The sequence below is a fragment of the Chanodichthys erythropterus genome, chromosome 22, assembly GCF_024489055.1.
Source record: "Chanodichthys erythropterus isolate Z2021 chromosome 22, ASM2448905v1, whole genome shotgun sequence".
Taxonomy (NCBI): Eukaryota; Metazoa; Chordata; class Actinopteri; order Cypriniformes; family Xenocyprididae; genus Chanodichthys; species Chanodichthys erythropterus.
Window position 1 is genome coordinate 11,094,816 of NC_090242.1, and position 14,463 is coordinate 11,109,278.

A 14,463-nucleotide genomic window follows, 5' to 3' on the forward strand; every position below is an offset into this window, starting at 1 on the left:
TGCAAAGATGTGCATAAATTCTAAAAATGTGCATTGTGCAAAACTTGAGCTCAATTGAAGCAGATAAATTAATAAGAATGGCTACACATTTAGTGAATAAATCCCTTCTGCAACAAAAAACATTTGGCTTTGCCACAATATAATTAGATAACTGTACTAACCAGCTGAACAATTTTAATGCACAGCATCTCAAATGGTCATTCTGAAATGCCTGGGCCAAAGTCTGTCATTAAAATGGTTGGGTATAATGACCTCACACAATTGCGTCCTCAAACACCAGGCATGCTCCTCCAAACGCAAGACAACATGACCGCGTTTATTGCGTTTCATTGACACGCTCTGAGATGCAAGTCATTTATGATGAAAGACAAAAAAAGCCACAGTGGCTTCACTGATTGCAGCAACTTCCATTTTTATTACAGATATTTTGTGTCAATTTTACAATTTTGTTCTCTTGGATACATGAGATGGAAACACTGCTTTATTTGCAAATTTTATGGGATTTTCCAATTTTGTGCACAAGTGAAATTCGCAACTGATGCATTCATAAAGAAACAATGAAATTGCAAAGAACGCCACACCTTAAGATGGGATTTTAAGGAAAAAAGACCATGTTTAAATAGAAAAACAATTATAATAGCAGCATAGTGGAAGCCAAAAATGCATTCAGTGTGAAACCAGCTCAACATGCATGAAAATATTCAATAATCAATATGATTCAACTAAAATATACCCAACACATGCTTTCCATAAACCTAATTACCAGGAATACACAGCAATTTGCATCAGCCAAATACATAAAAGTACAAATTATGACGAACAACCAAACAGAAACTGTTGCTGATACACAAGCCCCTCACCCTTGTATTGCAGTAGCACGATTTCCTGTGACCTCTGAGAACCAAGCAGCAATTTGCTGGTTTGGCTTGGGGTCTGTGCTGGCAGACCGCAGGCAAATACTGGTGGAGACTCCATCATATGGTTCCATTTCAGCATGGGAACACTGGGAACGCGCTCATCCATGAGGTAAGTGGAAAACTGCAGACGATGAAACAGGAAATGCTTTATTCCTCTTGAACTGTACAGTGAATGCATCAGATACAATGTAATACTAATGGGTCTTTAAACAGACAATACCACTCAAAAGTGTGATGTCAGTAGGATTTTTTTTTTAAAGATATTAACTTTTATTCAGCGGTCAATTGAAAATTAATATGCACAACCGTTTTCAAAATTGATACTAATAAGAAATTTTTCTTGAGCAGCAAATCAGCATATAAGAATGATTTCTGAAGGATGGAGTAAAGATGCTGAAAATTCAGCTTTGATCACAGGAATAAATTATATTTTAAAAGATGTTCAAACAGTTATTTTAAATTGTAATATTATTCCACAATATTACTCTTTTTACTGTGTTTTTGATCAAATAAATACAGCCATGGTAAGCATAAGAGACTTCTTTAAAACATTAAAAACAATCTTACATACAGCAAACATTTGAACAGTAGCGTACAAACGGTATACCACGATACTTAAAGGGGACCTATTTTGCCCCTTTTACAAGATATAATATATGTCTGTGGTGTTCCCAGAATGTGTCTGTGAAGTTTCAGCTCAAAATCCCCCACAGATCATTTATTATAGCTTGTCAAATTAGCCCCTATTTGGGTGTGAGCAAAAACACGCTGTTTTTGTGTGTGTGTCCCTTTAAATGCAAATGAGCTGCTGCTCCCGGCATGCTTTCCAGAAGAGGGCGGAGCTTTAACCGCTCATGCATCGGTTGCTCAACAACAACAAAGCTGGAGAATCTCACGCAGACAAAGTGAGGATTGTCAGTAATGGTGTAGAGCCTTACATTGAGCATGAAGAACATCTGCAAAGTGTCTGAGTCTGGTTTGAACAAACAGCAACATTACAAACTAACTAAAGTTAAAAAAGTAAAATCATATTCAACCACCCCTTTAATTATTACTATATTTCTATACCATTTTTAATTGTGTACAATGACTACCATGATAGTGCCAAGTTAATTTTGATAATGTTGTCATCACGATTACAAAACACATTCAATAAGGAAATGCCCCACAGCATTAATGATCAAATTTCGAATTATACTGACAGTAGTTCCTGTAAAGGCCCTTTTTTTTGACATACAGATTATCATTCAAGGAAGTTCTGGAGGATCTCATTGAAAAAAGGTGGAACACTGACACTCCCCTGGACTGATATCTGACACAAACACTCATCTTGAATCATGATATATGACAGTGTTTACCTGGGTATTAATGAGATGGTGGTTGGCGTTATTTTTTCTCAGGTACTTGGATAGTAACACTCGCTCTCCTGACAAACAACCTGGTGTCTTTCCAATCCGGAACAATGTGTAAGAGCAATTATCACTCTGCATAGAGGAAGTGACAAAGATTAATAAATTGAGACCCACCTAAAAACACAGGAATAAAGAGACGACTAACAAAAGAGTCAAACAAAAAGAACGATCATAAAATAAACTGAAGAAAAAAAAACAAAAAAAACAGTAGTGGTACAAATTGTGGTCAATTCAGAATATTTCTAATATTAATTAACATGTACTTACTATAGATTTAGGGTTAGATGCATGTTATTATGCATAATTTATAGTTATTACTATAGTAACTTCATGTAACAAGGACACTAAAATAGTGTTACCAAGAAGCATTTAAAAAACAAAACAAAAAAAACGTATTTTCTTAATACACAATGCCAAATTTAAAGCATAATCAAGATGAGCACACAAACTAGAGAAGTGAATGCAGAAAAGAGGAGCAAAAATCAAGACTGTTTTTAATGGGAGTTCCAGTAAGTGCCCTTGTTTATGGTTTAAGTATTCACGGAAGAGGCGCGTCTTCAGCTGTAGAATAGAATTATTCACTCATCTCATTATTCAGCTCACTCATTATTCAGCTGTAGTAGAATTATTCACTCATCTCAGATAAATGCTACAGGGTACAATGTCTAATACAATAAAGTATTTTTAAAGTGGCCAAAAACATTTGCGTGATGCTGCTTCTACTCTGGTAGGATGTTGCTGTATTAGTGGTTTGGCTATTAAAACGAACAAAACAATGCAGTCTGATAAAGTACTAAATGTTTATGGAGGACTCAGTTCTATATCACAGTTTTGGCTAATGACAATGCACCTAAGAAGTGCCACTTTACCCTTATGTCTGTAAGCTCCGCCCCTGTTCTGTCAGCATAGATCATCACTCTCGGGTGACAGGAGAACTCGCACCATCGCCATGGCGATTTAGCATTGAAGTACAGGTTGGAATGTTCTTCACGGAACTTCTGCAATCTGAAAGAGAACAGAATGTCACAAAACTCTGGACAGGTTACAACATCCACACACTTCGTCATGTGACAGGGTTGCATCAGCTCAATGCACAGACTCATTAACCCGCTAACTAGAGGTATTGCAGCAGAACACGGTCTGCTTGATCATGAACTTCGGGTCAACAATTCTCTGAATTTGTTTGTGGATGTTCAGCAAGGAACTATACTGAAGCTTTCATGTATGATTTGTGGTCGATATGAATACAACCGGAAATTAATCCGCCTCTATGCATCACATATATTTTGTGGTAATAAACAGCTTCCCGTTGTACTTGTGTTAATGACAAAAGCACCACACTTCATTCTACACCAATATGACTTTCTATCTTTCAGGGAAAAACAAAAGGTGAAATTTTGACAGCTTGTTTTACATGGACTGAGACTGTCCTGTTTCAATAAGACAAAACCATCATTAAAACAATAGTTATCCATACAACTTCTGCACTGTATTCCATATCTTCTGAAGCCATATGATATTCTGTGAAAAAAACAAAAAAACAAAATAATGACTTGTATAATGATGGCTGATTTCAAAACATTGCTTCATGAAGCTTCAGAGGGTTATGAATCAGCGTGTCGAATCAGTGGTTTGGATCGCCAAAGTCACATGATTTCAGCAGTTTGGCAGTTTAACACGCGATCCAAATCATGATTCGACACAGAAGAATCACAACACTCCAAAGCTTCATGAAGCAGTGTTTTGAAATCAGCCATCACTATATAAGCTGTTATTTATTTATTTTTTTGTGGCGCACCAAAAATATTCTCATCCCTTTATAATATTAATATTGCACCACTGTACTGACAGGAACTGATTTAAATGTGTTTTTAGTACATTAATGAATCTTGAGAGGATTAACGAAGGTCTTACGGGTGTGGAACGGCATGAGGGCGAGTAATAAATTACATTATTTTCATTTTTGGGTGAACTAACCCTTTAAAATAAATGGTTTTGGCGGTTTCTCTTTAAGGTGGCATGACAGATCGCTGTTGCCGCCTCAGATCAAGAGAAGCGGAAGTGAACTGAACATCTCTTCTGCTTTAATACTAGTTACAGCACGAAATAAACATACATGAACATCAGAAACTGTTTCATGTCTCATGTTATCACTCAACTGCAGAAAGAACTGCAGAAACAACTTGTAAACAGTAGCCTTGTTTCCATTACAGATTCACGCAAAACTTTTGCAATATTTCCTAAATGTCGATAAAAACTATTGTGAAATGACAGCGTTTCAATTAACTGATGTTATATAATAAGCCCCTTTTCACAAGATGTAATATAAGTCTCTGGTGTCCCCAGAATGTGTCTGAAGTTTCAGCTCAAAATACCCCATAGATCATTTATTATAGCTTGTCAAAGTCCGGTGTAAAATGACGGCATGACAACAACACTCTACTACAACAACTCTTCCTCTTCTCTAAAGCAGCCCAACATGGCCTCACCCCCTTTGTTGTGTGTTCCCAGGGGCAGGGTTTATGTAAACTTTGGGGGTTGTGATGTCACCAACCTGGGAAGAAGCTTGCTGTAGTCCTTAAAAAGCAATTTCAGTAAAAAAAAAAAAAATCTCAGTTTGCATTGAACTTTGAGCGTCGTAACTTTGCAGATGTTGTTTATGCTCAAACTGCAACATTACACACTAACTAAAGTTAAAAAAAAGTGAAATCATGATCAAGGACCCCTTTAATCAAAGGAGACATATGCAAGTTATACTTTAGATTGTTCCATCACAGCTTAAAAAAAAAAAAAAAGACAATGACAAAAAGTTTCAGTTAATCTGACCTTTGGAGCTTGGGTACTAACTAAAAGAACATTTTGTAGCAGAAGCTGATATGATGATGATGGAGTCGCATACACTGAGCTCTAAGCACAAGATAACACAGGCAGTGAAACACACATTGTTCTTAAAACACACACGTACCCTTTATATGCATCCCAAAGATATGCTGCTCCCCACTCATTGACCACCAAAAGCTCATTTGGGAGGTGTGGACTGTGAAAGACAAAAGAGAATACAAACATCAATAACACAAACAAGTTATAGGTTTAGCTACTGTTACAAAGGCTAAAATATAACATGCAGATCCAGGAAATATCCTAAGCTATGTTCCCACTGTTCTTAAGGAATCTAGTAAGACACAAATACATTTAGGTATACGTTTCAATATATGCACTACCATTCAAAATGGGGGAAAAAAGTAAAATAATCCTTTTATTCAGGATCCATTAAATGGATCAAGTGACAGTAAAGACATTTATAATGTTACAAAACATTCTATTTCAAATAAATCTGGTTCTTTTCAACCTTCTATTCAAAGAATCGTGAAAAAAAAAATAGTTTGCTCAAAAATATAAAGCAGCACAACTGTTTTCAACATTTATGATTATCAGAAATGTTTCTTGAACAGCAAATCAGCATATTAGAATGATTTCTGAAGGATCATGTGACACTGAAGACTGGAGCAATGATGCTGAAAGTTCAGCTTTGATCACAGGAATAAATTACATTTAAACATAGAAAACAGCTATTAAAATTGTAATAATATTTCACAATATTACTGATTTTACTGTATTTTTGATAAAAAATACTGACCCTAAAATTTCAAATAGTGTATATATTTTCCATATGCAGCTATATTCACAATATAGCAGTGTTTCTCAACTGGCGGGTCAGAGTGTGCATTCAAAGAAACAACAAATGAAGAGTTTATTTGCAAAAACATAACTCCATTTTTATGAATTCTCACAAATCATGTTTTTTTTTATTGTGCATTCCAAGTAATAATCAAACTGCAGTTGGGCTGTTTTGATTAAGTAATGATAACTCTAAAAAATACAGGTAAATTAAAAAATTAAAATTCATTGAAAGTATGTTTTATATATATATCAAAAGGGTAACACTTTACAATAAGGTTGTATTAGCTAACATTAGTTAATGCATTAGTTAACGTTAACTAACCATGAACAACACCTCTGTTCAGCATTAGTTAATGTTTGTTAACGTTAACTCGCGCATATATTAACGCATGGATTCACGTTGACAGTGCAAGTCGTTAACATTAGTTAATGCATTAATTAACGTTAACAACACCTCTGTTCAGCATTAGTTAATGTTTATTAACGTTAACTCACGGATATATTAATGCATGTATTCATGTTAACTGCACAATTAGTTAACAGTTAATTCAATTACCTAACCAACAACACCTAGCTGTTCAACATTAGTTAATCATTGTTAACGTTAACTCACACATATATTAATGCATCTATTCATGTTAACAGTGTTAAGTAGTTAATATTAGGTAATGCATTAGATAATATGAAATAATGGGCAATGCCTGTAAATAGCCTTAATGTTTTAAGGTTAACTTACTGTGCATATTTACATTAGTTTATGTAGCGGTTGACACACTAAGAGTGATCATTTTTAACTCATCTACGCTAAAGGTAAAAATGCCATTGTGTCTATTCATATTAACAGCACAAGTAGTTAACATTAGTTAATGCATTAGATAACATGAACTAATCATGAACAATGCCTCTTATTTAGCCTTAATGTTTTAAGGTTAACTTACTGTACTTACATTAGTTTATGTAGCAGTTGACACATTTCTAACTCTCCACTCACTCACACTAAATTTAGGTAAAAAATACCATTGTGTACCTTATCAGCATTATTTATTAACAAGGCATTGATTTGGGCTGTAAATATAATTCTGAAGTGCAAACCATCTGAACATTAACAGATATGTTGTTCATGTTTATATGCATTTTACTATCATTACTTACATTCAACAAAGCATTTATTAATGGAATATGTGAACCTTATTGTAAAGTGTACACTATTTCAACATTAACTGATGTGTTACTAACATTTGTTGACCCTGAAGGGGTGGATTCTGGAATCCACTGCCACTTCAATATATATCTTTTAAGTTATAAATCAACATTTATATTTCTGTTAAATTATTTGAATGACTTCTTCAATGTATGTTAAAGGATCCATTTTCCTCTGTACCTCACACTGAGAGAAAAGAACATGTTATCAGTATGTTTTGATAAAGTTTCCTGCTCAGAGCAGAGCTCAGATCAACTTCAGCCTTGAAGAAGCTGTGAATCATGTGTATCTGTGTATGTGCGCTAAGTGTTTTGTGCAGGTCCCTTTGTACTGGACAACTGGCATTCTGCTTGAGACCAGCAGACGCCACATCATGACCCCAAAAGGACATCCGGTACCTAAATCTAGGGTCCCCCTCGTCATCACCGTGACGAAAGGAGATATGCTTCTTACCATCTGTCCACGTGTGGAAAATTTCTAATCTTGTCTATTTTCCTTAACCAATCAGAATCATCCAACCTGAAGTAATGACGTAGTTAGTTGACTCTGTTAGAGTATAATTGTTGTGGAAATGTGAATGTACGCGGAGCGGCCTACGAACTCCTTGTGAGACCTGAAGCTGGCTTCTGCTGATGAAACTGCAAACTATTCTTCATTAAATTTTTCTTCAATTTATTATTTTTTTAAACTTTGACTCCGGGTCTTTATTCAACATATCTGGTTTCAAGGGTCATAAACAGTTTATCCCCAACAACCCTTTATTAACATGACTTACCATTAACAAAGCATTTATTAATGGAATTTGTGAACCTTATTGTAAAGTGTACACTATTTCATCATTAACTGATGAGTTACTAACATTTGTTGACTCTTTATTAACATGACTTACCATTAACAAAGCATTTAAATGAAAAATAAAATGTCTGTAATTGTTTACCCATTTTGTAATATTTAGTTTGTTTGCTGTGAGGCGTTTTCTCCTATGCAGTGACTGACAATGCATAAGACACACCAAAGCACAACATAAATTCACAAATCACATCAACTTTATTTGTTCGCTGTACTCCAAATCTTTATAATCCATATGTTTGTAAGGAACATATCCAAATTCTGCGTTTTTTCCGTCGTTCTTCATCTTCATTCTCAGCAGCGACCATCATAGTCAAAGCCCGCGCTCGCTATGATTCAAATTTTAAAAAGTTGCGCGCCCACGAGATCTGTTACGGCATGGTTTACGGCACTGATATCAAACGCTCATTGGTTCTCACCTGCTTCGTCGCAGATTGCGACATGCCGTGTTTCAGATGGACATTTGAGTGCGCGCCTTCACGGAGAGAAGCCGGATTCATCATATTTTCATGGATTATTATCTTAAATTCTGCTCTGTACCCTATTAAAACTAACGCCAAAGAGGACTGCGACTGCAACTCATCATCATTTGAACTAAAGTACTTTCAGTACAACTTTTGACATTTTTGCAAAAAAATAAATTATTGTGATTATGCTTGCCTCTTATTAGGGCCCGAGCACCGATGGTGTGAGGACCCTATTGGAATTGCTCAGCCAATTATTCTTCTTCTCCAAAATGAATCGCATTTTTGAGGGCCTAAACGTTCTCAAAAACTCATGAAACTTTGCACACGCGTCAGAAGTGGTGAAAATTTACATCTGATATGGGTTTCAGAATTAGGTGTGGCAAAATGGCTCGATAGCGCCACCTACAAAATTTCAATTAAGCGCCCTTCGTGCTACGTTTCACGTACAGTTATGAAATTCGGTAGACAGATGTAACAGCCCAATACCTACAAAAAAGCCCCTGGGTGCAAAGTTTGTAAACCCAACAGGAAGTGAGATATTTTGACTTTTCTCTACAAAATTTTAGCAGTTTTTGCCATTTCCACATGTTGTACTTTAACGAACTCCTCCTAGAGCTTTAATCAGATCAACAACATATTTGGTCAGTCTAATCTGAAGGCCTTTGAGATGTTAAATTGCGAAGATCTAGAGTTTTCGCTGAAGGGCGTGTCCGTGGTGGCCTGGCAAAGTTCGATGTTTCGCCATGAAACAGGAAGTTGTTGTAACTCGGGCATACAATGTCTGATCTGCCCCAAACTTCACATGTTTTATTAGAGTCCTGACCTGAAGACATCTATATGACAATATTCAGTAACAGTCATAGCGCCACCTGGGGGCAACAGGAAATGTCATGTTTTACACTGTGATTAACTCCTCATAAAGATTAAACCAGATCAACATCATATATGGCGAGTCTAATCTTAAGGCCTTTGAGATGTTAAATTGCAAAGATCTTGAGTTTTCCTTGAAGGGCGTGTCCGTGGTGACCGACAAATTCTGATGTTTCGCCATGAATGATGAAGCTGTTGTAACTCAAGCATACAATATCCGATCTGCTCCAAACTTCACATGTGATAGGAGTCCTGGCCTAAAGACATCTATATGACAATATTCAGTTAGCCATAGCGCCGCCTGCTGGCAACAGGAAATGGCATGCTTTACACTGTAATTCACTACCAGATTCACGTTTCATTATGCCACGAAGTAACAAACATGCTAGAAACACGTTAAATTATGCAACACTTGGCTGAGTGCTAATGTATGCAAATAACGCCACGAAAGAAACAGGAAGTTGTTGTAACTCAGGCATACAATGTCCGATCTGTTTCAAACTTCACATGTTCTATGATAGTCCTTGCCTGAAGACATCAACATGGCAATATTCAGTGATGGTCAAAGCGCCACCTGTTGGCCACAGGAAGTGTGGCATTTCGAAATGACTTTAGTATAATTCTCCTGTATTCACTCGCTTACGTGCATGTCGCCCACTGTTTTCCTAAGGCCAATGGGTGGCGGTGAGCCCGGGTGCGAGGGCCCTTTCATCACTGCTTGCAGCTTTAATTCTTTTATTTATAACTGTACGGAGATTTACCAAGAAAAGCAAGAAATGGTTATGGGTAGGTTTATGGGTAGGTGTGGATTATTGGCTCAAAATATCGTTTAATTTCATTAATGAATGCTTTGTTAAGGGTAAGTCATGTTAATAAAGGATCTACAAATGTTAGTAACACATCAGTTAATGTTGAAATAGTGTACACTTTACAATAAGGTTCACAAATTCCATTAATAAATGCTTTGTTGAATGTAAGTAATGATAGTAAAATGCATATAAACATGAACAACATATCTGTTAATGTTCAGATGGTTTGCACTTCGTAATTATATTTACAGCCCAAATCAATGCCTTGTTAATAAATAATGCTGATAAGGTACAAAATGGTATTTTTTACCTTATTTTAGTGTAAGTGAGTGGAGAGTTAGAAATGTGTCAACTGCTACATAAACTAATGTAAGTACAGTAAGTTAACCTTAAAACATTAAGGCTAAATAAGAGGCATTGTTCATGATTAGTTCATGTTATCTAATGCATTAACTAATGTTAACTACTTGCGCTGTTAATATGAATAGATTCATTAATATATGCATGATTTAATGTTAACAATGATTAACTAATGCATTAACTAATGTTAACTACTTGCGCTGTTAACATGAATAGATGCATTAATACATGCGTGAGTTAACGTTAACAAACATTAACTAATGCTGAACAGAGGTGTTGTTCATGGTTAGTTAACGTTAACTAATGCATTAACTAATGTTAACTAATACAACCTTATTGTAAAGTGTTACCATTAAAGGTTTGTTTTTTAGCAAAAGCAGATAACTCCAACAGTCATTTTTTGGCAAAAGCAGATAACTCCACATTTCATGTTTCATAGTTAAACAAAACCCAAGTAGAAATTTGTGGATTTAGGGTACAGAACGTGCTATACATGGAGAATAATGCACAGCACTTTTTTTTTTTAAATGGCATTTATCGATTTTTGCAAATGAACTCTTCAAATGTAATTCTATGTTTTTCTGATGCAAGACTTTTTTGAAAAATGTGCATGCAGGCTGTTGACGCTTCTGTCAGACGCATTTTAAGCAAAGGCTAACTGTCAGTGTCATTATTGTAACATTATATTCATAACTTGTTACAAAATAAAGTCTCACCCCTTTGAAGAAAAACAAACTGTCCTGTCCAGGCGTTATACTGTGCTCATCATTGTGCTCTAACTGCATTCGCAAAAAGCTGTATATCACTTCATTATGAATAAAGCGCAAAAAATTACTAGCACACAACATCGTAGTAATGTTTTCAAATAGCAAGACATGAAATTACCAAATAGTATCAATAAATTATGTAACTGGTTCTTCGTGTGTTAGCTGGGAAGGATTTGCATGCAGGTATGTTCTATTCCTCAGGAGCAGTTTCCATCGGTTTCATTAACAGTTCATGTTAGTATTGTGTATTTACTGTAGTAATTCTTGTTTCCGTAACCCCAAAATGCCACAAAATTTTTATTTTTGGTGGCTCTACCAACTTTATTGTATTAAGAATGAATAGTTGAAATATTTGAACTTCTGCAGCTAGACCGTATACGACCGGCCGACCGGATATGATGTATTCTAGTCAAAACGATGAAGTTAGAATTACCAATATTTTAACACTTTAACGTTATGTAAACACTATTTCTTTAAAATGGTGGTTAATAATTATGTAAAAAAATATTTTATGATTATTAAATAAATGTTTACGTTGATTAGCTCTATAAAATATACTAGTATGTTTTTATTTTAGATGTATTGAGGGTAGTTTGCTTTATGGATATATTCATATATGCATTAACGTTACATTCATTAAAATCGTTCAGTTTACCATGGTGGTTGCTGGATAGGAATAAGCCGAGGGTAACGGTTGCTTCATTACCAATTTCAAAGTTCCGTACGACTGCCGCTAGGGGGCAAAATGCGACAATCGGATGCGAATGTCGTGTGCAGTGGAAAGGCGGCTTCAGGGAGACAATAAATAGTACCTTGACCTTTGCTCAACAACCATGGGGAAATGTGAATCCCATGGCCAAACCAGTTGAGAATGACTACAATATAGCATAGCCTTGTACATTGTGGCTTAAATAAATGCTATTTTGACTGTGTTAAAAATCTGCACTCAGACAAGCATACACTCATTCAGCACAAAAGTAAAAAATCATTTGATTATCAGTTCGGTATCAGCTGAACTCTGTGATGCTGATCATTTGAATAACCGCTAGGGACATTTTCAAACTCAACTAGTCAAATAGTAGTCAGGCTTAAGGAAGTCCTGAATAATCAGGGTCCATGATGAGCACAAATTTTGTGACGGTTCTGTGAGGCGCATATTAAAGTGAAAGCTTTCAGACATACCTGACGGTGACGCAGGTGAAGCGATCTTTTGCCTGGATGACGTCCACTAACAGAGGCCTCCTTTTAATTCCTAGGACCCACACGGAACAGAAATAATCCGACCGCACAGCCACATTACCTGCACACAGATGTTTGACATGATTTCACATAACATGAAATGTCCATTGATTTTCACTTTTTCATGATTGCATGAATTTTATTGATTACTATAGTTTGATTGGTGTGATTAATGACCCTCTCAAAGGTAAAGCTTTGTTCACATCTCACCTTGATCCTCCATATTGCCCACACTGAGCTGTCTGATAGTTCCATTCAAAGAAAACTCAAAAGGTTCGGGTTTCATGACAAAACTAGGAGGCTTGTCATCATTAGACTGTTGCACCACACTGTGGAAAACTGAGGAACAGCAGTAAAGGAATTTTTACAAGCAGCAAACACACATTTGGATGTTCTAAAGCAGTGGTCACCAACCTTTTTAAGCCCAAGATCCCTGACCTCGACCTTTTTGAAAGACAAGATCTACTTCATAGAAAAAGACAGCCCAGATTGTATTTAGTATTTAGTACCAGCTAAGACCAGTCAACCAGCTTAGGCTGGTTTTAGCTAGATTTTTCAGCAGGGTTTTTATCTGAATTAGATTTAATTTCAAGATTTAAAGCAAAAACAGTACGGTCTGACTTTATCTTTGTGAAATTATAAATGCTACACACAAAAAAGGCATGAAAAAAAAAAAACAGCAGGCTGAATGAGACGCAGATTCACTCTCTGACAGCAGGTGGCGCTTATGGAGCAGCAGTGATACAGTGTTTCCTTGGTTACCGCTGTAAACAAAGCTGAAATGCGCTAATAATTAGCTACTTTATTCGGAAGAGGAAAATAAAATGCCATTGCCATCGAAATCTTCCTGAAGACTGATCTCCTTTTAGAGATGAATTCCTAATCCCTCACCCCCAATTCAACATTTATATTTTCTTCCTATATTTCGAGCATCGTGAACAGTGAGCTGCTCTGCCTGCTACAGAATTTTCTCCTCTTCGCGTCCGTCTTCAGCGTCTCTGGCCTCTTGTTAACGGCCGTTTACAGACTCAGACGTAATGTGGGCTATTTACCTTTATCTGTCTGCCCCAGTAGTTCCAGAAAATAACATAATAATAAATACAAAAATACAGTACAAAGACTGGAGAAATGTAATGTATTTTTGTACTCATATTTCTGTTATTTTCGCGAGCTACTGGAACAGTGATAAAGATCGACCGGTCGATCGCGATCGACGGGTTGGCGACCACTGTTCTAAAGAATTATGAACAAACTATCTAGAGTTTTTGATTTAAATGACTTTAAGACCTGCACAAATAACATTAACACCATATGTCCATATAGAATCTCAAAATTAATCATATCTCAGATTGTTTGGGTACACATTCGACTGCAAACCAGGGTAACTGCAAGTTTAAAATACTCAAGACATGATGCTTTAGGGCAGGGATGGACAACTCCGGTCCTGGAGGGCCAGTGTCCAGCAGAGTTTAGCTCCAACCCTAATCAAACACACCTGAACCAGCTAATCAAGGTCTTTAGGATTAGTAGAAAGTTATAGGCAAGTGAGTTTTTATCAGGGATGGAGATAAACTCTGCAGGACACTGGCCCTCCAGGACCGGAGTTGTCCATCCCTGCTTTAGGGCTTATTCTAAACTCGCATACTATTTAGGATGGATAGTATGCATATTGGGACGCAGGGCAGCACACTTACTAGTAAGACCTTGATTAGCTGGTTCAGGTGTGTTTAATTGGAGCTGAACTCTACAGGATTGGACACCTCAGTGTGTTACAATGTGATTGCATGGAGTTCTAGATGGTTGGTAAGGTATTTGGTTGAACAGGTATGTTCTTTAGAACATCCAAATGTGTATAGAGTTAAATATTCATTTATTGAAATCAGCCCTCAGA

The 14,463-nt window shown here is 36.3% G+C and overlaps 1 protein-coding gene across 2 annotated transcripts in view; it reads right to left on the reverse strand.

The window, feature by feature from the left end:
* Positions 1–14,463, reverse strand: part of taf1c (TATA-box binding protein associated factor, RNA polymerase I subunit C) — a 33,984-nt gene that overhangs the window by 9,033 nt on the left and 10,488 nt on the right. For both annotated transcript variants that reach the window (XM_067376009.1, XM_067376010.1), the window contains exons 7-12: positions 12,783–12,911; positions 12,516–12,633; positions 5,295–5,366; positions 3,199–3,334; positions 2,276–2,401; positions 861–1,038 (exon numbers count right to left, since the gene is read on the reverse strand). In XM_067376009.1, coding sequence (XP_067232110.1) covers positions 861–1,038; positions 2,276–2,401; positions 3,199–3,334; positions 5,295–5,366; positions 12,516–12,633; positions 12,783–12,911 — 759 coding nt within the window. The remainder of the gene's footprint in view (positions 1–860; positions 1,039–2,275; positions 2,402–3,198; positions 3,335–5,294; positions 5,367–12,515; positions 12,634–12,782; positions 12,912–14,463) is intronic.